The sequence below is a fragment of the Oncorhynchus keta genome, chromosome 35 (assembly GCF_023373465.1).
Source record: "Oncorhynchus keta strain PuntledgeMale-10-30-2019 chromosome 35, Oket_V2, whole genome shotgun sequence".
NCBI lineage: Eukaryota > Metazoa > Chordata > Actinopteri > Salmoniformes > Salmonidae > Oncorhynchus > Oncorhynchus keta.
In genome coordinates this window covers 39,171,198-39,193,347 of record NC_068455.1, presented here as the reverse complement: position 1 = coordinate 39,193,347, position 22,150 = coordinate 39,171,198, and the positions used below count along the sequence as shown (strand labels likewise).

General features: G+C 45.8%; 1 protein-coding gene across 1 annotated transcript; it reads left to right on the top strand.

Annotated features, from left to right (window-relative positions):
* Positions 1-481: 481 nt before the first annotated feature.
* On the top strand, positions 482-20,356 carry kif28 (kinesin family member 28). The gene is made up of 25 exons (XM_052495675.1): positions 482-735; positions 947-1,138; positions 2,009-2,212; positions 2,480-2,515; positions 2,629-2,748; positions 3,690-3,797; positions 4,208-4,362; positions 4,501-4,612; positions 4,907-4,974; positions 5,065-5,245; positions 5,552-5,716; positions 5,799-5,889; positions 5,987-6,047; positions 6,292-6,415; positions 7,384-7,546; positions 7,868-7,986; positions 8,713-8,820; positions 14,309-14,530; positions 14,609-14,679; positions 15,064-15,198; positions 15,295-15,461; positions 16,122-16,219; positions 16,359-16,494; positions 16,570-16,721; positions 16,963-20,356. Exons 1-25 carry the CDS (start codon positions 661-663, stop codon positions 17,119-17,121), a joined length of 3,222 nt encoding a protein of 1,073 aa, XP_052351635.1. The 5' UTR covers positions 482-660; the 3' UTR covers positions 17,122-20,356.
* The last annotated feature ends 1,794 nt before the right edge of the window (positions 20,357-22,150 follow it).

Genomic DNA, 22,150 nt, shown 5'->3' with positions numbered 1-22,150 from the left:
CTTTCAAAAAAGGCTGTGTCTGTAGTCTCCCTTTCAAAAAAGTCTGTGTCTGTAGTCTCCCTTTCAAAAAAGTCTGTGTCTGTAGTCTCCCTTTCAAAAAAGGCTGTGTCTGTAGTCTCCCTTAAAAAAAAAGTCTGTGTCTGTAGTCTCCCTTTCAAAAAAGGCTGTGTGTCTATAGTCTCCCTTTCAAAACAGTCTGTGTCTGTAGTCTCCCTTTCAAAAAAGTATATGTCTGTAGTCTCCCTTTCAAAAAAGACTGTGTGTCTGTAGCCTTTATAAAAGGTTGTGCGTAGCTTTCCTTTATAAAAGGCGCTGGGTCTGTGTATAATTCATACAGAGAGATGCAGAGTGAAAGTGATCACCTGGTTACTCAGGTTACTTAGCTACTCGCCTGTGCTGCGTCTCAATAGCCTGGAGTGGTCGCCTCTCCCCGTCTCCTCTCCTTCACCTGAAAATACAGACTTGATGAAAGCAACATGGATGATGTCTTTCAGGACATCTATTTCACCTGTCTGGTTCTTAGCCAAAACATCAGTGCGGACCGGGGAGAGAAGACAATGACGAGGAAGCTGCTCTAGACTATTGAGCTGCAGCCCTGGTGCTGCTGTCAGTGGGTGCAGGGTGTCACCCAGCCTTTCCCTTACAGAAGCAGGGACGATCATGAGGGCGAAAGGAGCAGAGATGCCGGGGAAAGACTGTGTCAAAGTGGCCGTACGCGTCAGACCCTTCAACAAGGTCAGTTGTGGACAGATCTGAGATGTTTCTAGTTGTTTGTTCGGTTTAGTATTTCTCTCCTACTACTTTTTCTAGGACATGACCCATCATCAGACTGTGTCATGCTATCATGCCAATCTGCACTGTGTTTTGTGTACTATGTGGTCCTCCACCAATACTATACCTGCTGCACTGGTCCCCCACCCCCACGTCTCTCCCCTCCCGTGCCCAGAGAGAGAGGGACGCGGGCGGCCGCTGCATTATCTCTATGGCCTCCAGCACCATCACCATCCAGGACCCTCGGAACAGCCAGAGCCCACGCTCCTTCTGCTTTGACTATGCCTACTGGTCCCACAGCGGCTTCACCAGAGACTGCTCTGGCCTGTACATACCTGAGGAGCCTGGAGGACGATATGCTGACCAGGTGAGGAGGTGGAGAGGGGGAGAAGATACTTCTCTTGCCTGTACCCAGCTGAGGAGGATGATACATTGAGGAGGGCAGGGCAGTAACTCTGTATATTCTCCCTCGGGGCAGTATCTCTGTCGGTCTCACCTTCAGGGCAGTAACTCTGTATATTCTCCCTCGGGGCAGTAACTCTGTCGGTCTCACCTTCAGGGCAGTAACTCTGTATATTCTCCCTCAGGGCAGTAACTCTGTATGTTCTCACTCAGGGCAGTAAACACTGTCTATTCTCACTCAGGGTAGTAACTCTGTCTATTTTCTCTCAGGGCAGTAACGCTGTCAGTCTCACCTTCAGGGCACTAACTCTGTCGGTCTCACCTTCAGGGCAGTAACTCTGTCGGTCTCACCTTCAGGGCAGTAACTCTGTCTATTCTCCTTCAGGGCAGTAACTCTGTCTATTCTCCCTCAGGGCAGTAACTCTGTCTATTCTCCTTCAGGGCAGTAACTCTGTCTATTCTCCCTCAGGGCAGTAACTCTGTCTATTCTCCTTCAGGGCAGTAACTCTGTATATTCTCACTCAGGGCAGTAACTCTGCCTATTCTCCCTCAGGGCAGTAACTCTGTCTATTCTCACTCAGGGCAGTAACTCTGTCTATTCTCACTCAGGGCAGTAACTCTGTATATTCTCTCTCAGTGCAGTAACTCTGTATATTCTCTCTCAGGGCAGTAACTCTGTATATTCTCACCCAGGACAGTAACTCTGTCTGTTCTCACTCAGGGCAGTAAACACTGTCTATTCTCACTCAGGGCAGTAACTCTGTCGGTCTCACCTTCAGGGCAGTAACTCTGTATATTCTCCTTCAGGGTAGTAACTCTGTATGTTCTCCCTCAGGGTAGTGTTTTCCAGGACCTGGGGGAGGGGATCCTGGAGAATGCCCTTCAAGGTTATAACGCCACCCTGCTAGCCTATGGGCAGACTGGCTCAGGGAAGAGCTACTCCATGGTAGGGTACGGACCCAACAAGGGCCTGGTGCCCACCCTCTCTGACAAACTGTTTCAGGCCATCAAGGCCAACCAGGACAGCCGACAGTGCCAGGTGTGTATGTCTGAAATATGACTTATTTTAAAAAAATCTATAAAACAAATAAGAAATAAACAAAAAAATAAGCTTTTTTTGTTTGTTATGTTTTTCCAACTAATCATAAAAAATGGACATGTCACAGATAGACAAACTGTACCAAAAGACAACCACAACACAGGACAATCACGCAAACAAAACAAGAAGACAAAAACTAATATCACAGCCAGAAATCATTTTTTTATTTTTTAAATTCATTTTCAATGGGCTCCTCTGTTCCCCAAGGTCTTTTTCAGCATGTTGGAAATCTACAATGAACAGGTAAGTCTGGACTTATCTCTGTCATGCCTGTTGAAAACTCTTGAGTATTAGACATGTACAGTTCACAGTGGATCTGTCCAGGTGTTGACCCCAAGCCCTTGCACCCCCCCCAGGTAGTTGACCTGTTGTCACGGGGGTCTCGGTCTCCGGGGGGACTGCGTGTCCGAGAGGAGCAGCAGAGAGGCTTCTATGTGGAGGGGCTTCGCAGGGTCCCCTGTGACAGCGCCCCACAGGTGCAACCTTCCATTATTATCTCTACGTACAGCGAAACAATACAATGACTACGAGGTCAACGTGCAGACTGTCAGCTTTACTTTTGGGGTGGTTTCGTCCATATTGGGTGAACCGTTTAGAAATTACAGCACTTTTTGTACATAGTCCCCCCATTTTAGGGGACCAAAAGTATCAGGAGAAATTCACATTTATTTTGGGTTTTAAAATAGTAAAAAGTTAAGTATTTGGTCTCATATTCATAGCACGCATTTATAGACTACATCAAGCTTGTGTCGCTACAAAAATTAGTGAGAAAGTTAGATGCACAAATATCATATCCCCGCAATAATGTAACCTCCCCTGTTACTGTAATGGTGAGAGGTGAGCATGTCTTGGGGATATGATATTTGTGCGTCTAACTTTCTCACTCATCCTTATTCACAATTATTTCAGGATTATCCGTAATCATGGTAGCATCCACATGAATGTAGATGTGTTGAGGAACATATTCTATTCTTATTTACAATAAAAGTGACTCCAAAATGACACACTACATTATTTACCATTAATCTCTATTAGGCACAAAATGATCTGAGACTCAAACAAACAGCAAATGCATCCAACAAATGTGTGGAGTCAAAAACTTTATGTAGTTATTGTGTGCTAGGAATATGGGACCAAATACTTCACTTTTTACTACTTTAATACACATATATGTGAATTTGTCCCAAAACTTTTGGTACTGTAAAATGGGGGACTATGTACAAAAAGTGCTGTAATTTCTAAACGGTTCACCCGATACGGACAAAAATACCCTCAAATGAAAGCTTTAACCTCATAGTCATTGTATAGGTTCAATGTCACTGTCCCAATACTTTTGGAGCTCACTGTATATGTATCAATATTATTATTATTATTATTTTTAATCAAATTGATTTATTGATATATATATATTTTGTAGGTGGAGCAGCTGATGGAGCAGGGGACGAGGATGCGCACCACGGCCACCACACACATGAACGCCAACAGCAGCCGCTCACACATGCTCATCATCCTCCAGCTCAAACAGGTCAGTCACATTGCCCAGTCAACCCCTAGCCCCTAATCCCTAACCACTTCTGCTCTGAGAGGATTAGATAAGTATGGAAAAATCTTGACCTTGCCATTGAATAAGCCAGAAGGTACTTGTTTCTCGTTGGATACATCTGTCCAATCCTTTCAGATCAGTGGAGGCTGCTGAGGGGAGGACGGTTCATAATAATGTCCGGAACAGAGCAAATGGAAAAGCATCAGTCCACTCATTCCGCTCCAGCCATTACCACGAGCTCGTCCTCCCCAATTAAGGTGCCACCAACCTCCTGTGCTTTAGATGTACACAGGTGCCAAGGGGGGTATGGGCGAGAGGGGTTGATTTGGGTGTTAGAGATATGGCCCTTGGTGTTCTTATTGTATCTCTGACCCTCTCCTGTCCCTCTGCAGATCTTCTCTGAGGAGAGCATCACCAAGCAGTCTAACATCAACCTGGTGGACCTGGCGGGCAGCGAGAGACAGCGGGTGTCAGGTTCCGAGGCCGACCGGCTCAAAGAGGGCACAGCCATCAACCTCAGCCTCACCACCCTGGGCAACGTCATCAGGTCAGGGAGAGATCTGCCCTCCACACCAACATGTCACCAAAAACTCTTTCTATATTCATATATTCTATCCAGCACTGCTTTTTGTATTCCGACTTCTCTCATCTCCTCTCCTTCCTCCTCCTCCTCCTCTCCCTGCAGTGCCCTTGCTGATGTAGCGGTAGGGAAGAAAGTAGTCCATATCCCATATAGAGACTCTGTCCTCACCAAGCTGCTGCAGTCTGCCCTGGGGGGGAACAGCCGTACTGTCATGGTAACCCTTTGTCTACACCCTTAGAAAAAAAGATGCTATCTAGATCCTAAACAGGTTCTTCAGCTGTCCCCATAGGACAACCCGTTGGAGAAGCCTTATTGGTTCCAGGTGGAACCGTTTTGGTAACAGGCAAAAACCCTTTCCACAGAGGGTTCTTAATGGAACCAGAAAAGGTTCTACCTGGAAGCAAAATGGTTTTCCTATTTTTTTTTCTAAGAGTGTAGCATGCACCTCTATTAACATCTAAAGATATGATGTGCCCTGCCTGTCATAACTAAATACCAGAATGCTCAGATTGCAGCCCTGAGTCCAGCTGATATCTGCTATGAAGAGTCTATCTCAACCCTGCGATATGCAGAAAGGTACAGTAGGTCCAGCATTCCTTCTTTGTTAGAAAACTCTTAGTATGAGACATATACAGTACAGTTCACAGATGCGCGCGCCCCCCTTAGGGCAAAGCGTATTCAGAACCGTGCGGTGGTGAACGAGAGTCCCACGGAGCGCCTGGTGAAGGAGCTGAAGGCTGAGAACGCCAGGCTACTGCAGAGACTCAGCCGCCTAGGACAGGAGGGACGCAGGGCAGAGGACGAAACCAGTAGGAGATGGAAGGAGGGAGGGCAGAGGATGAAACCAGTAGGAGAGGGAGGGAGGGAGGGAGGGCAGAGGACGAAACCAGTAGGAGATGGAAGGAGGGAGGGCAGAGGATGAAACCAGTAGGGGAGGGAGGGAGGGAGGGCAGAGGACGAAACCAGTAGGAGATGGAAGGAGGGAGGGCAGAGGATGAAACCAGTAAGAGATGGAAGGAGGGAGGGCAGAGGATGAAACCAGTAGGAGAGGGAGGGAGGGAGGGAGGGAGGGAGGGAGGGGGAGGGAGGGAGGGAGGGAGGGAGGGAGGGAGGGAGGGAGGGCAGGCAGAGGACGAAACTAGTAGGCTGGAGATGGAGATGGGGGGCTGTATTTATGTTGTTGTTGTTGTGTCCAGAGGAGCTGCGTCGGCTGTTGACCCATAACGAGCTGCAGATCAGAGCCATCCAGACGCTCTGGGAACAACATCTACAGGAGGCCTTGAAGGATTGGGAGCAGCAGTATGCGACTATCACACAGGTACGCATGCACACGCACACACCCCTCATATCTCCCCTTCCTCACTCCACCCTCTCTCTCTCCATGTCTCTCTCTTTCTCAGGAGCGGAGGATGATGCAGATGCATCCCTACATCCTGAACATCAACGAGGATACTCAGCTGTCAGGGGTGGTCAAGCTCTTCATCCAGGAGGGTGAGTCTCTCCTCTGCCCCAGACTACAGCTTTACGATCGAATGAACATACACGCACTCAATCAAGACTTTGGGAATTGTGTGTGTGTGTTTTATAGGTGAGTGGGATATAGGGCTCTCTGACTCTTCACCCAGGTCCATCTCAATCAGGGGCCTAGGGTGAGTATGACGCACACAAAAAAAAAACATTTTGAAAACGTGCAAATTGGCTTTGAATTCATCACACATTTTTTCATCAAGCACAAAGCCTGAATAAATGCGGACTGCGTTTGACAGGTGCTGCTTTGTTTGGTTCATTTATGACATCAATAAAAGGGACAGTCTGGGAATGGTACATACATTTTATAAATAGTTACAAAAAAAGAAAATAAAGGTCACCAATAAACCCTTTTTACCTCCTCAGGATCCAGGACCGTCACGCTGTGTTCAGTAACGTCCAGCGTAGGGTGTACCTGACCCCACTGGCGGGGTCAAATGTCATTGTCAACGGAACACCCATCTCCCAGAAGACCGAGCTGCAGCACCTGGTTCGTCTCCATGGAATCAAACTATTTCTGCCATTTTGAAACAGGCCCCTCTGTGGAACTATAGGACATATACTCAGCGTAGTTCAGACATTAGTCGCAACATGGTCAAAACTGATGAGCACGAACATGAGCGTGAGTTTTTCATATGGGCTTAAGAGGTAAGGGTAAAGGTTAAGGGTTAAAATAACATTTACGGTGCAAATTGGAAAGTATTCAGACCCCTTAACCTTTTTCCACAATTTGTTAAGTCACAGCCTTATTCTGAAATTGATTAAATTGTTTCCCCCCCCTCATCAATCTACACACAATACCCCATAATAACATAGCAAAAATGTAAATATCACATTTACAAATGTTTTTGTCTCGACACAATCCTGTCTTGGAGTTCTGTGGACAATTCCTTCAACCTCAAGGCTTGGTTTTTGCTCCGACATTAACTGTCAACTCTGTCACTTTATATAGACAGATGTGTGCCTTTCCAAATCATGTCCAATCAACTGAATTTACCACAGGTGGGTTCCAATCAAGTTGCAGAGACATCTCATGGATGATCAATGGACACAGGATGCACCTGCGCTCAATTTCGAGTCTCATAGCAAAGGGTCTGAATACTTATGTAAAAAATTTTTTTTTACATTTATTTTTAATGAATTAGCAAAAACAATTGCAAACCTGTTTTCACTCTGTCATTATGGGGTGTTGTGTGTAAAAAAAAGTATTTAATACATTTTAGAATGAGGCTGTAACTTAACAAAATGTGGAAAAAGTCAAGGGGTCTGAATACCTTTCGAATGCACTGTATGGCTAGTAATAATCACTATAGTTAGTCTCCCATCTTCTCTAGCATGACCAGATTGTGATGACCACCATTGCCCCTACCCTATGCACTATGCCTCGGAAGTGGACAATGGTTAAAGTCCTTGATTCCTACCCTCATATCAACCCGACCTCTGCCCCCTCGCCTCTAGGACCGACTCATCCTGGGTTCTAACAGCACCTACCTGTTCATTGGCTACCCATCTGAGAGGGGCGGGGATGACTGGAGTCGCTATGACTACGACTACTTCCAGTCTGAACTGGCAGCCGCTGAGGGCATCAACCTCCACTCACTGTGTGAGGAGCAGACACAGGGTAGGAGAGAGAGAGAGATGGAGGGAGAGAGAATGAATGAGAGAGACAGAGTGAGAGAAAGAGAGAGAGGAAGGGAGTGTGGGTGGGTGGGTGTGGGTGTGCATGCATGTGACAGAGGTAAAAAAGAGAGAGAAAGGGTAGAATAATCTGTTTTAGAGAGCAAAAGCTTGTGCAGAGAGAAACAGGGAGAAATATCAGTCTCCTAGAGAGAGAGAGAGAGAGAGAGAGCTACTGTGTGCGAGACAGAAAGAGCGAGATGTTAGTGTCTCACACAGAAATTGATGATGTGTGTATCTCCTCTCGCTCTGTCTCCCCCTGTAGGTGACTCCAGTGCAGTCCCCAGTCAGACTGACCCCAGTCTCCTGGCTGTTTTCTATGACTACATCAAACTGATGCCCATGGTGGCTGAGGCCAACCAGATGAGCCAGGAGCTACACAAGGTGACAGATAAACACAATATTATACCTTTAAAGGAATACTTCATGATTTTGTCAATGAGGCCCTTTATCTACTTCCCCAAAGTCAGATGAGCTCATAGATACCATTTGTATGTCTCTGCGTGCAGTCTGAAGGAAGTCGCTAATTGCTTACTAGTGTTACTTAGTATTTGCTTGTGAAACTACCTCTAACTTCCTTATTACTGGAAACGCAGAGACTTCAAAATGGTATCCATGAGTTAATCTGACTCTGGGGACGTAGATTGACCAAATCCTGAAGTATCACTTTAATCCTGATGGTTGTGACATTCTGTTTTATAATTCCCCATTATGCATGGTTTACATGTTAACGCGGCAACATTTTCGTCCTGAGATTTGCATCATTAGATCATAAGGTAGAGATTTGCATCATTAGATCATAAGGTAGAGATTTGCATCATTAGATCATAAGGTAGAGATTTGCATCATTAGATCATAAATTAGAGATTTGCATCATTAGATCATAAGATAGAGATTTGCATCATTAGATCACAACGTCCCCCATCATTCTCAACATCCCTAAAACCAATGTCCCTTTACTTGTGTTTGTGTGAAAAATATGTAATTTTAGATAACAATGAATTATATAGTGTTATTTCCCCAGATTTCAGTTTGTATTGACTACTGGACGTAATCTGAGTAACGCTAAACCATTACATGAATCATCTAATTATCTAATTATGTGTCCAGGGGGTGGAATTTAAACTGGAGATTAAGAACCTGGCGTTATCAGACTCTAAAGGTCATGACTTGGAGAAGGAGATCGCTGTCAGAGTGACATCACTGGAAAACAAACAGGTGGGGAGACCATGCTGTCAATCACGCCTCCTGAATATTGTCATACTAGATGACTGTAATATCTCTACCTGGAACATAACTTGACCCATTTAGCTATGAACACTATCAACTCCTAAATTACTGCAAGGTCCACTTGTGTTTTTATTCCAAAGACATATTTGATTATAATCTGTATATACAGTCGTGGCCAAAAGTTTTGAGAATGACACAATTATTAATTTTCACAAAGTCTGCTGCCTCAGTTTGTATGATGGCAATTTGCATATACTCCAGAATGTTATGAAGAGTGATCAGATGAATTGCAATTAATTGCAAAGTCCCTCTTTGTCATGCAAATGAACTGAATCCCCCAAAAACATTTCCACTGCATTTCAGCCCTGCCACAAAAGGACCAGCTGACATCATGTCAGTGATTCTCTCGTTAACACAGGTGTGAGTGTTGACGAGGACAAGGCTGGAGATCACTCTATGCTGATTGAGTTCGAATAACAGACTGGAAGCTTCAAAAGGAGGGTGGTGCTTGGAATCATTGTTCTTCCTCTGTCAACCACTGTTACCTGCAAGGAAACACGTGCCATCATCATTGTTTTGTATAAAAAGGGCTTCACAGGCAAGGATATTGCTGCCAGTGGATTGCACCTAAATCAACCATTGATCGGATCATCAAGAACTTCAAGGAGAGCGGTTCAATTGAGGCTTCAGGGTGCCCAAGAATGTCCAGCAAGCTCCAGGACCGTCTCCTAAAGTTGATTCAGCTGCGGGATCAGGGCACCACCAGTACAGAACTTGCTCAGCAATGGCAGCAGGCAGGTGTGAGTGCATCTGCACGCATAGTGTGGCAAAGACTTTTGGAGGATGACCTGGTGTCAAGAAGGGCAGCAAAGAAGCCACTTCTCTCTAGAAAAACATCAGGGACAGACTGATATTCTGCAAAAGGTACAGGGATTGGACTGCTGAGGACCGGGGTACTGTCATTTTCTCTGATGAATCCCCTTTCCGATTGTTTGGGGCATCCGGAAAAAAGCTTGTCCAGAGAAGACAAGGTGAGCGCTACCATCAGTCCTGTGTCATGCCAACAGTAAAGCATCCTGATACCATTCATGTGTGGGGTTGCTTATCAGACAAGCGAGTGGGCTCACTCATAATTTTGCCTAAGAACACAGTCATGAATAGAGAATGGTACCAACACATCCTCCGAGAGCAACTTCTCCCAACCATCCAGGAACAGTTTGGTGACTAACAATGCCTTTTCCAGCATGATGGAGCACCTTGTCATAAGGCAAAAGTGATGACTAAGTGGCTTGGGGAACAAAACATCAATATCTTGGGTCCATGGCCAGGAAACTCCCCAGACCTTGGTCCCATTGAGAACTTGTGGTCAATCCTCAAGAGGCGGGTGGACAAAGAAAAACCCACAAATTCTGACAAACTCCAAGCATTGATTATACAAGAATGGGCGGCATCAGTCAGGATGTTGCCCAGAAGTTCATTGATAGCATGCCAGGGCGGATTGCAGAGGTCTTGAAAAATAAGGGTCGACACTGCAAATGACTCTTTGCATCAACTTCATGTAATTGTCAATAAAAGCCTTTGACACTTATGAAATGCTTGTAATTATACTTCAGTATTCCATAGTAACATCTGACAAAAATATCTAAAGACACTGAAGTGGCAAACTTTGTGAAAATTAATATTTGTGTCATTCTCAAAACTTTTGGCCACGACTGTATAGTGTCTTGCGAAAGTATTCACCCCCTTTGGGATTTTTCCTATTTTGTTGCCTTACAACCTGAAATTAAATTTTTTTTTTTTACACAACTTGCCTACCACTTTGAAGATGCAAAATATTTTTTATTGTGAAACAAGAAATAACACAAAAAACAGAACTTGAGCGTGCATAACTATTCACCCCTCCAAAGTCAATACTTTGTAGAGTCACCTTTTGCAGCAATTACAGCTGCAAGTCCCTTGGGTATGTATCGACAAGCTTGGCACATCTAGCCACTTGGATTTTTGCCCGTTCTTCAAGGCAAAACTGCTCCAGTTCCTTCAAGTTGGATGGGCTCCGCTGGTGTACAGCAATCTTTAAGTTTTACCACAGATTCTCAATTGGATTGAGGTCTGAGCATTGACTAGGGCATTCCAATACATTTAAAATGTTCCCCTTAAACCACTCGAGTGTTGCTTTAGCAGTATGCTTAGGGTCATTGTCCTGCTGGAAGGTGAAGCTCCGTCCCAGTCTCAAATCTCTGGAAGGCTGAGACTAGTTTCCCTCAAGAATTTCCCTGTATTTAGCGGCATCCATCATTTCTTCAATTCTGACCAGTTTCCCAGTCCCTGCTGATGAAAAACATCCCCACAGCATGATGCTGCCACCACCATGCTACACTGTGGGGATGGTGTTATCGGGTGATAAGAGGTGTTGGGTTTGCATCAGACATAGCGTTTTCCTTGGTGGCCAAAAAGCTACATTTTAGTCTCATCTGACCAGAGTACCTTTTTCCATATGTTTGGGGAGTCTCCCACATTCCTTTTGGCAAACACCAAACGTGTTTGCTTATTTTTCTCTTTAAGCAATGACTTTTTCTGGCCATTCTTCTGTAAAGCCCAGCTCTGTGGAGTGTATGGCTTAAAGTGGTCCTATGGATAGATACTCCAATCTCCGTTGTGGAGCTTTGCAGCTCCTTCAGGGGTATCTTTGGTCCCTTTGTTGCCTCTCTGATTAATGCCCTCCTTGCCTGGTCTGTGAGTTTTGGTGGGCGGCCTTCTCTTGACAAGTTTGTTGTGGTGCCATATTCTTTCAATTTTTTAACAATGGATTTAATGGTGCTCCATGGGATGTTCAAAAGTTTCAGATATTTTTGTATAACCCAACCCTGATATGTACTTCTACACAACTTTGTCCCTGACCTGTTTCGAGAGCTCCTTGGTCTTCATGGTGTCGCTTGCTTGGTGGCGCCCCTTGCTTAGTGGTGTTGCAGACTCTGGGGTCTTTCAGAACAGGTGTGTCTATAAATACTGAGATCATGTGTCAGATCATGTGACACTTAGATTGCACACAGGTGGACTTTATTTAACAAATTATGTGACTTCTGAAGGTAATTGGTTGCACCAGATCTTATTTAGAGGCTTCATAGCAAAGGGGGTGAATACATATGCACGTATCACTTTTCCATTTTTTTATTTTTTTGAATGTTTTTAAACAAGTTTATTTTCTTCATTTCACCACTTTGGACTATTTTGTATGTCCATTACATGAAATACAAATAAAAATCTATTTAAATTACAGGTTGTAATGCAAAATATGAAAAACGCCAAGGGGGGTGAATACTTTTGCAAGGCACTGTATAGTGTATGTAGGATCCGTATTACATTTAAGTCATTTACATTTAAGTCATTTAGCAGACGCTCTTATCCAGAGCGACTTACAAATTGGTGCATTCACCTTATGACATCCAGTGGAACAGCCACTTTACAATAGTGCATCTAAATATTTTAGGGGGGGGGTGAGAAGGATTACTTATCCTATCCTAGGTATTCCTTAAAGAGGTGGGGTTTCAGGTGTCTCCGGAAGGTGGTGATTGACTCCGCTGTCCTGGCGTCGTGAGGGAGTTTGTTCCACCATTGGGGGCCAGAGCAGCGAACAGTTTTGACTGTGCTGAGCGGGAACTGTACTTCCTCAGTGGTAGGGAGGCGAGCAGGCCAGAGGTGGATGAACGCAGTGCCCTTGTTTGGGTGTAGGGCCTGATTAGAGCCTGGATGTACTGAGGTGCCGTTCCCCTCACAGCTCCGTAGGCAAGCACCATGGTCTTGTAGCGGATGCAAGCTTCAACTGGAAGCCAGTGGAGAGAGCGGAGGAGCGGGGTGATGTGAGAGAACTTGGGAAGGTTGAACACCAGACGGGCTGCGGCTTTCTGGATGAGTTGTAGGGGTTTAATGGCACAGGCAGGGAGCCCAGCCAACAGCGAGTTGCAGTAATCCAGACGGGAGATGACAAGTGCCTGGATTAGGACCTGCGCCGCTTCCTGTGTGAGGCAGGGTCGTACTCTGCGGATGTTGTAGAGCATGAACCTACAGGAACGGGCCACCGCCTTGATGTTAGTTGAGAACGACAGGGTGTTGTCCAGGATCACGCCAAGGTTCTTAGCGCTCTGGGAGGAGGACACAGTGGAGTTGTCAACCGTGATGGCGAGATCATGGAACGGGCAGTCCTTCCCCGGGAGGAAGAGCAGCTCCGTCTTGCCGAGGTTCAGCTTGAGGTGGTGATCCGTCATCCACACTGATATGTCTGCCAGACATGCAGAGATGCGATTCGCCACCTGGTCATCAGAAGGGGAAAGGAGGAGATTAATTGTGTGTCGTCTGCATAGCAATGATAGGAGAGACCATGTGAGGTTATGACAGAGCCAAGTGACTTGGTGTATAGCGAGAATAGGAGAGGGCCTAGAACAGAGCCCTGGGGGACACCAGTGGTGAGAGCGCGTGGTGAGGAGACAGATTCTCGCCACGCCACCTGGTAGGAGCGACCTGTCAGGTAGGACGCAATCCAAGCGTGGGCCGCCGGAGATGCCCAACTCGGAGAGGGTGGAGAGGAGGATCTGATGGTTCACAGTATCGAAGGCAGCCGATAGGTCTAAAAGGATGAGAGCAGAGGAGAGAGAGTTAGCTTTAGCAGTGCGGAGCGCCTCCGTGATGCAGAGAAGAGCAGTCTCAGTTGAATGACTTAAAACCTGACTGATTTGGATCAAGAAGGTCATTCTGAGAGAGATAGCGGTAGAGCTGGCCAAGGACGGCACGTTCAAGAGTTTTGGAGAGAAAAGAAAGAAGGGATACTGGTCTGTAGTTGTTGACATCGGAGGGATCGAGTGTAGGTTTTTTCAGAAGGGGTGCAACTCTCGCTCTCTTGAAGACGGAAGGGACGTAGCCAGCGGTCAGGGATGAGTTGATGAGCGAGGTGAGGTAAGGTAGAAGGTCTCCGGAAATGGTCTGGAGAAGAGAGGAGGGGATAGGGTCAAGCGGGCAGGTTGTTGGGCGGCCGGCCGTCACAAGACGCGAGATTTCATCTGGAGAGAGAGGGGAGAAAGAGGTCAGAGCACAGGGTAGGGCAGTGTGAGCAGAACCAGCGGTGTCGTTTGACTTAGCAAACGAGGATCGGATGTCGTCGACCTTCTTTTCAAAATGGTTGACGAAGTCATCTGCAGAGAGGGGGGGGGGGGGGGAGGAGGATTCAGGAGGGAGGAGAAGGTGGAAAAGAGCTTCCTAGGGTTAGAGGCAGATGCTTGGAATTTAGAGTGGTAGGAAGTGGCTTTAGCAGCAGAGACAGAGGAGGAAAATGTAGAGAGGAGGGAGTGAAAGGATGCCAGGTCCGCAGGGAGGCGAGTTTTCCTCCATTTCCGCTCGGCTGCCCGGAGCCCTGTTCTGCATAGAGCTGAGTTAAGTGTCAGGTGTGTGTGGAACTCAGGTGAGTGTGTTGTCCTTTCCCCACCAGGTGTGGCTCTGGTCCAAGGCCAAGTTTGTGAACCGTAAGTTCCTGATGGAGGAGTTGTATCAGCAGCACCATACGGAGCGGAAGGGAGAGGGGGCAGCCAGGGCGCCCATGCCCAGAGACCGAGACCCTTTTTGGGATCCGCTGGAGCCCCTGCTCTTGGGCAGCGCCCACCTCTGGCTGCAGTCTCTGGCTTTCCGTATCGCACTGGAGGAACAGCTGGAGGTACTGTGTGTGTGTCTGTTTGTGTGTGAGCGTGCATGTGTGTGTGTCGTTCTATCTCATCCCTCTCTGTGTTTCCAGGTATTGGGGTCAGAGGGCACTGAGGAGGCCATACTGCAGGCCCAGCTTCTACCATGCAGCCCTACAGGACTGTGGGTAACATTACATTACAGAAGAATGGGAGGCAGACACTTTACCTTGGTTGTGTTCAGTACGGACAGAGAAATGTTTTAAACCTCAACTTGTCCAATTGGAACTCAGATCTTAATTTTTATTTTGCTATGTTGTGCCCTAATGAACACAACCCAGATTTAAATAATTGCAGTCTAGAATAACATGAAGAAGAAGAACATGAATGGTTGGCTAGTTGAATCAGGGAAGTTAGATACTTTATGTAGCCAGTGGCCATATGTATCAAGCATTTCAGAGTCCCTGTCCATGTAATGTTATTCATTGTGATCTAAAAGGCAAAACTGATCCTAAAACAGCCTTCTGAGAGGTTTGATACATATGGCCCCTGGCCCTTCTGTGTCCAGTACTCTGGGAGAGGATGACATCCTGATCGACCCCTCTGAGCTACTGGGGAGACGGCTGGACTTCCAGCTGGTCCTGGATCAGTGCTGTGGCCTGCGCTGGGTCCAACAGGCCAGGAACAGGGGCGTTCAGATAGGGTGAGTGGGCTAGAGATTTGGGGTGGTATTTGTTCTTAATTGACTTGCCTAGAGAAATTAAGGTTAAATAACTGACGTCACCTTTCCCCCTGCCAGGTTCAGGATGTTCGACAGTGCCCAGCCCCTCTACACTCCGGCCGTGTGGCACAATGTCAACCCCCTGCTGGACCAGCGGGTCCACTTCACCTCTCTGCATACCTCCCAAGGCCTGCTAGAACACTTGCAGACCAGCGCCCTGGTGCTGGAGCTCTGGGGCCTACAGGGTAAGTAAGCCTGGGACTTGCCTACAAACCTAAGCCCAGGATAGTAACTGTAAACCTGGTACTCGCTTACAAACCTGCGCATAGTAAGGGTAAGCCTGGGACTTGCCTACAAACCTGAGTCCAGTAAGGGTAAGCCTGGGGCTCGCCTACAAATCTGGGCCCAGGATAGTAAGGTTAAGCCTGGGACTTGCCTACAAACCTGAGCCCAGTAAGGGTAAGCCTGGGACTCGCCTACAATCCTGGGCCCAGGATAGTAAGGGTAAGCCTGGGACTTGCGTACAAACCTGAGCCCAGTAAGGGTAAGCCTGGGACTCGCCTACAAACCTGGGCCCAGGATAGTAAGGGTAAGCCTGGAACTTGCCGACTTGGAACTCGTACTGTATTCATACTATATGCACGTGTAAAGGACATCATGCTACTTGCTTGGCGAGTACCCCTTTCTCCTGATTCGGCTCAGACCGGTGATTGAACGCAGGACCTCTGCCTCGCAATCACACTTGACTGCCATCCTGAAGCATCTTACCTGGTTACACCCATGAAAATCTAGCTATGCCGCAGCGCAAGTGGAGACACCTCAGGCTGAGGAGCGAATTTCACAGATCCCATCTGCCACACATACACGTGTAACGCTTGGGTAATGCTTGATACTTTCCTGTCCAGAGGGATGTAGAGACATGGTGTCGTCTCTGGAGGGAGTGAGGATGACTCCAGAGGGATGCTTCATCATCGACCAGGCTGGCGCAACTGAGACAGCCACTGTGAGTCTACATCAGACATCTGTACAACACTCGGAGATTTAGAATTTGTCATATTTGTAGGACAGCCTTCTAGATTTACATGAGACCTCAAAGGGTTAAATAGTACGTGTATCCACTATAGTGTGTGTGTGTGTTGCAGACAGTGGACCCTGGCTCAGAGCTGAGCTGCTCTCTGAGGGCTCTACAGCAGGATGTAGAGGAGCTGAGGAACACCAACGCTGCACTGAAGACCGAGAACAACACACTGAGGGATCAGCTCAATACAACTAAGACCGGTCAGACATGTACTAAACAACTGAACTGTCATGTTCTCTCGCTCTCTCACTCACTCTCTCTCCTCCTCTGTGTAGGAGCAGAGTGGGGTCGTGGTCGGTCAGAGATGCGGGGCAGCAGTCTGCGGCCCAGCTGTGATGCAGAGTTCGCCCGCGCCCTGAAGGTCTTCTACCACAGCATGACCTCTGTCAGGGTTCAACTGCAGCGCCTGCGCAGGCACAGGCCCAGTGTATGTATCAATCAGTCAATTAATCAATCTACTTACCTACTTATTGACTGACTGATCTAAGATCAGTGTGTTTGTGTGTGTTTCTGCATATACTGTGTGTGTGTGTGTGTGTGTGTGTGTGTGTGTGTGTGTGTGTGTGTGTGTGTGTGTGTGTGTGTGTGTGTGTGTGTGTGTGTGTGTGTGTGTGTGTGTGTGTGTGTGTGTGTGTGTGTGTGTGTGTGCATATATGTGTGTGTTCCAGGAGGAGTCAGATCTCTTGGGGCTCAGGCTGTTTGTGGATGAGCAGGGTGGTCTGCTGCGTGATTTCTCAGAGCTACTGGAGCAGAGCGTCTCCTCTCTCAAACAGGATGTGGCCGCCATTGTACGACGCAAACGGGAACGCTCAGGAATCTGGTCCTGACTCCCATCCTCGTCTAGTCCTGAACGGAACAACTGGAACTCGCCATCAAACTAATGTAACGCCCAATCCCAAATTGACCCCTGGCCACAACCTCTAGGGCCAGGGCACTTCATGTAGGTGTGAAAGGATCTGATAGGTAAAAACGTGCTGTACTTCCACCTTGCTGAATGATTGGCTGGGTGGGAGTTTCAACATGTTGCTTTCATATTTTCAATCCTTTCAGATTTACACAAGTGCCAAGAGGAAAAGGGTCAGCTAGGTTTTTGATCCTGTGTTTTATCGTTGGGATTATATATTGGTCTCCCGTAAACGCTAATGCTAACAATACTAATGTAGTGCAACTAGTGTTTGTGCGTTTACACTCCATTACATATTGACGTTGTTGTATTACCAGAAATATAGTTGTTTCACTGTAGAGATCATCTCTGACAATTCTGGGCCCGTATTCATGAAGTGTCTGAGTGCTGATCTAGAATCAGGTTCCCTGTCTATATAATTATGATTTTTAAAAATGTTTTATTTCACCTTTATTTAACCAGGTAGGCAAGTTGAGAACACGTTCTCATTTACAACTGCGACCTGGCCAAGATAAAGCAAAGCAGTTCGACACATACAACAACAGAGTTACACATGGAATAAACAAACATATAATCAATAATACAGTAGAAAAATCTATATACAGCATGTGCAAATGAGGTAGGATAAGAGAGGTAAGGCAATAAATAGGCCATGGTGGCGAAGTAATTACAATATAGCAATTAAACACTGAAATGGTAGAATGTGCAGAAGATGTGCAAGTAGAGATACTGGGGTGCAAAGGAGCAAGATAAATACAGTATGGGGATGAGGTAGATTGGATGGGCTTTTTACAGATGAGCTATGTACAGGTGCAGTGATCTGTGAGCTGCTCTGACAGCTGGTGCTTAAAGCTAGTGAGGGAGGTAAGAGTCTCCAGCTTTAGTGATTTTTGCAGTTCGTTCCAGTCAATGCCACCAGAGAACTGGAAGGAGAGGTGGCCAAAGGAGGAATTGGCTTTGGGGGTGACCAGTGAGATATACCTGCTGGAGCACGTGGGTGGGTGCTGCTATGGTGACCAGTGAGCTGAGATAAGGCGGGGCTTTACCTAGCAGAGTCTTGTAGATGACCTGGAGCCAGTGGGTTTGGCGACAAGTATAAAGCGAGTGCCAGCCAATGAGAGCGTACAGGTCGCAATGGTGGGTAGTATATGGGGCTTTGGTGACAAAACGGATGGCACTGTGATAGACTACATCCAATTTGTTGAGTAGAGTGTTGGAGGCTATTTTGTAAATGACATCGCCGAAGTTGAGAATCGGTAGGTTTTACAAGGGTATGTTTGGCAGCATGAGTGAAGGATGCTTTGTTGCAAAATGGGAAGCCGATTCTAGATTTCATTTTGGACTAGAGATGTTTAATGTGAGTCTGGAAGGAGAGTTTACAGTCTAACCAGACACCTAGGTATTTGTATTTGTCAACATATTCTAAGTCAGAACCGTACAGAGTAGTGATGCTGGATGGGCGGGCAGGTGCGGGCAGCGATGGGTTGAAGAGCATGTATTTGGTTTTAGAATAGAATAGAATAGATATTGGTCTGTAGCAGTTTGGGTCTAGAGTGTCTCCCTTATGAAGAGGGGGATGACCGCAGCAGCTTTCCAATCTTTGGGGATCTCAGATGATACGAAAGATAGGTTGAACAGGCTAGTAATAGGGGTTGCAACAATTTTGGCAGATCATTTTAGAAAGAGAGGGTCCAGATTGTCGGATGTTTTGTAGGGGGAGGAGAATTGGGGGAGGTTTGGGCGAGTTGCTTTGGGGAGTGCAGGGCTGTTAACCGGAGTAGGGGTAGCCAGGTGGAAAGCATGGCCAGCCGTAGAAAAATACTTATTGAAATTCTCAATTATAGTGGATTTATCTGTGGGCAACTGGGAGGAGGTGCTCTTATTCTCCATGGACTTTACAGTGTCCCATAACTTTTTTTGAGTTTGTTCTACAGGATGTAAATTTCTGCTTGAAAAAGCTAGACTTAGCTTTCCAAACAGCCTGTGTATATTTTTTCCTAACTTCCCTGAAAAGTTGCATATCACGGGGGCTATTCGATGCTAATGCAGAACGCCACAGGATGTTTTTGTGCTGGTCAAGGGCAGTCAGGTCTGGAGAGAACCAAGGGCTGTATCGGTTTCTGGTTCAACATTTTTTTTGGATGGGGCATGCTTATTTAAGATGGTGAGGAAGGCACTTTAAAAGAATAACCAGGCATCCTCTACTGACCGGATGAGGTCTATATCCTTCCAGGATACCCGGGCCAGGTCGATTAGAAAGGCCTGCTGGCTGAAGTGTTTTAGGGAGCGTTTGACAGTGGTGAGGGGTGGTCGTTTGACCGCAGACCCATTACGGATGCAGGCAATGAGGCAGTGATCGCTGAGATCTTGGTTGAAAACAGCAGAGGTGTATTTGGAGGGCAAGTTGGTTAGGGTGATATCTATGAGGGTGCCCATGTTTACAGATTTGGGTTTGTACCTGGTGGGTTCATTGATAATTTGTGTGAGATTGAGGGCATCAAGCTTAGATTGTAGGATGGCCGGGGTGTTAAGCATGTCACAGTTTAGGTCACCTAGCAGCACGAGCTCTGAAGATAGATGGGGGGCAATCAATTCACATATGGAGTCCAGGGCACAGCTGAGGGCAGAGGGTGGTCTATAGCAAGCGGCAACAGTGAGAGACTTGTTTCTGGAAAGATGGATTTTTAAAAGTAGAAGTTTGAATTGTTTGGGTACAGACCTGGATAGTAAAACAGAACTCTGCAGGTTCTCTCTGCAGTAGATTGCAACACCGCCCCCTTTAGCAGTTCTATTTTGTCGGAAAATGTTATAGTTTGGGATGGAAATTTCAGGTTTTTTGGTGGACTTCCTAAGCCAGAATTCAAACACGGCTAGGACATCCGGGTTGGCAGAGTGTGCTAAAGCAGTGAATTAAACAAACCGAGGAGGCTTCTAACGTTAACATGCATGAAACATGCATCTAGAGGGGGAAGCTGGTCCTAGGTCAGCACTCCTATTCTGAGATGCTTTTAGGATACGGGCCCAGATCAACATCTGAGAGGTTTAGTAACTTCTTTATTTCAGTTTTGAAAAAAATTGAAATGAATACAGAGACAATCAATCCATTTCAATGTAATAATTGGAAATATCTTTATTGATACAGATTCAAATGTAGAAAATCATGATCATAATTTAACAAAAATAAAGTAATTCATATTTTACTCAATTGCTATATGCAATCAAAATGATCATTTTTATTGTTGAAACATCAACCACATTATCATAGAGGTGATTATCATGTCATATAGAATATGTTGGCACATGTCTATGTTGCATTTGAATAAATACAGTGTGGGAAAAGTGCTAAGTTAGCACATTGATACCTTACTGTACAGTATTTGAACTTATCCAAGTGTGCTCAAGACATCTATTGGGGTTATTTTGAATGATGACTCTACACATTTTTGGTGGGTTTGCTTTGGTTGTGTTTCAGATTATTTTGTGACCAATAGAGGTGAATGGTAAATAATATATTGTGTCATTTTGAAGTGTTTTTACAATAAAGGTGACTCCAAAATGACACAATACATTATTTACCATGAATTCCTATAGGGCACAAAATGATCTGAAACCAAAACAAACAGCAAATGCATTCAACAAATTTGCAGACAGAAGCTCGACGTAGTCATTGTGTGCTATTAATCTGGGAGTGAATACTTAACGTTTTACTACTTTAATACACATAAGTTAATTTGTCCCAATACTTTTGCTCTCCTAAAATATAGGGACTACGAACAAAAAGTACGGTACTTTCTAAAAAGTTCACCTTAGATGGATAAAAAATACACTCAAATGGCAGTGAAAAGAAGAGAATGCTTCACTGTCCCAATAATTACAGTGGCTGTATATGTAAATGAGTTAAGAAGGTGCCGTAAGCTCACTCCACAGCTAGCTTGAAATGTCACCTATGAAATATTGTTCTAGCTCAATTGGTTCATACGCTGTCAAGGAGCGGTCATGTGAGTTTGCGAGCAAAAGGATTACTGGTTCGAGCAGGTATAGGGACAGTGGAGGAAGCTACAGTATACAGTTCGAAGCAAACTGATGTCGGTTTCATATAGTTTAATAATGTACGCAAACTGAATCAAGCACAGCTCAGTTATTTGAAAGTATTTCAAATGTGTCTGAATATACACAAATCAAATCCAAATGTATTTGTCAGCGAATACAACTGGTGTAGACTTTACCGTGAAACGCTTACTTACGAGCCCTTCAATGATGCAGAGTTGAAAAACAATAACAGTAACATGAAGCATAAAATACAGATCAATGATGGAGCTTTTTCCAGGAAGTACCAGTACCAGATCAATGTGGAGCTATATCCAGGAAGTACCAGTACCAGATCAATGTGGAGCTATATCCAGGAAGTACCAGTACCAGATCAATGATGGAGCTTTTTCCAGGAAGTACCAGTACCAGATCAATGTGGAGCTATATCCAGGAAGTACCAGTACCAGATCAATGTGGAGCTATATCCAGGAAGTACCAGTACCAGATCAATGTGGAGCTATATCCAGGAAGTACCAGTACCAGATCAATGATGGAGCTATATCCAGGAAGTACCAGTACCAGATCAATGTGGAGCTATATCCAGGAAGTACCAGTACCAGATCAATGTGGAGCTATATCCAGGAAGTACCAGTACCAGATCAATGTGGAGCTATATCCAGGAAGTACCAGTACCAGATCAATGTGGAGCTATATCCAGGAAGTACCAGTACCAGATCAATGTGGAGCTATATCCAGGAAGTACCAGTACCAGATCAATGTGGAGCTATATCCAGGAAGTACCAGTACCAGATCAATGTGGAGCTATATCCAGGAAGTACCAGTACCAGATCAATGATGGAGCTATATCCAGGAAGTACCAGTACCAGATCAATGTGGAGCTATATCCAGGAAGTACCAGTACC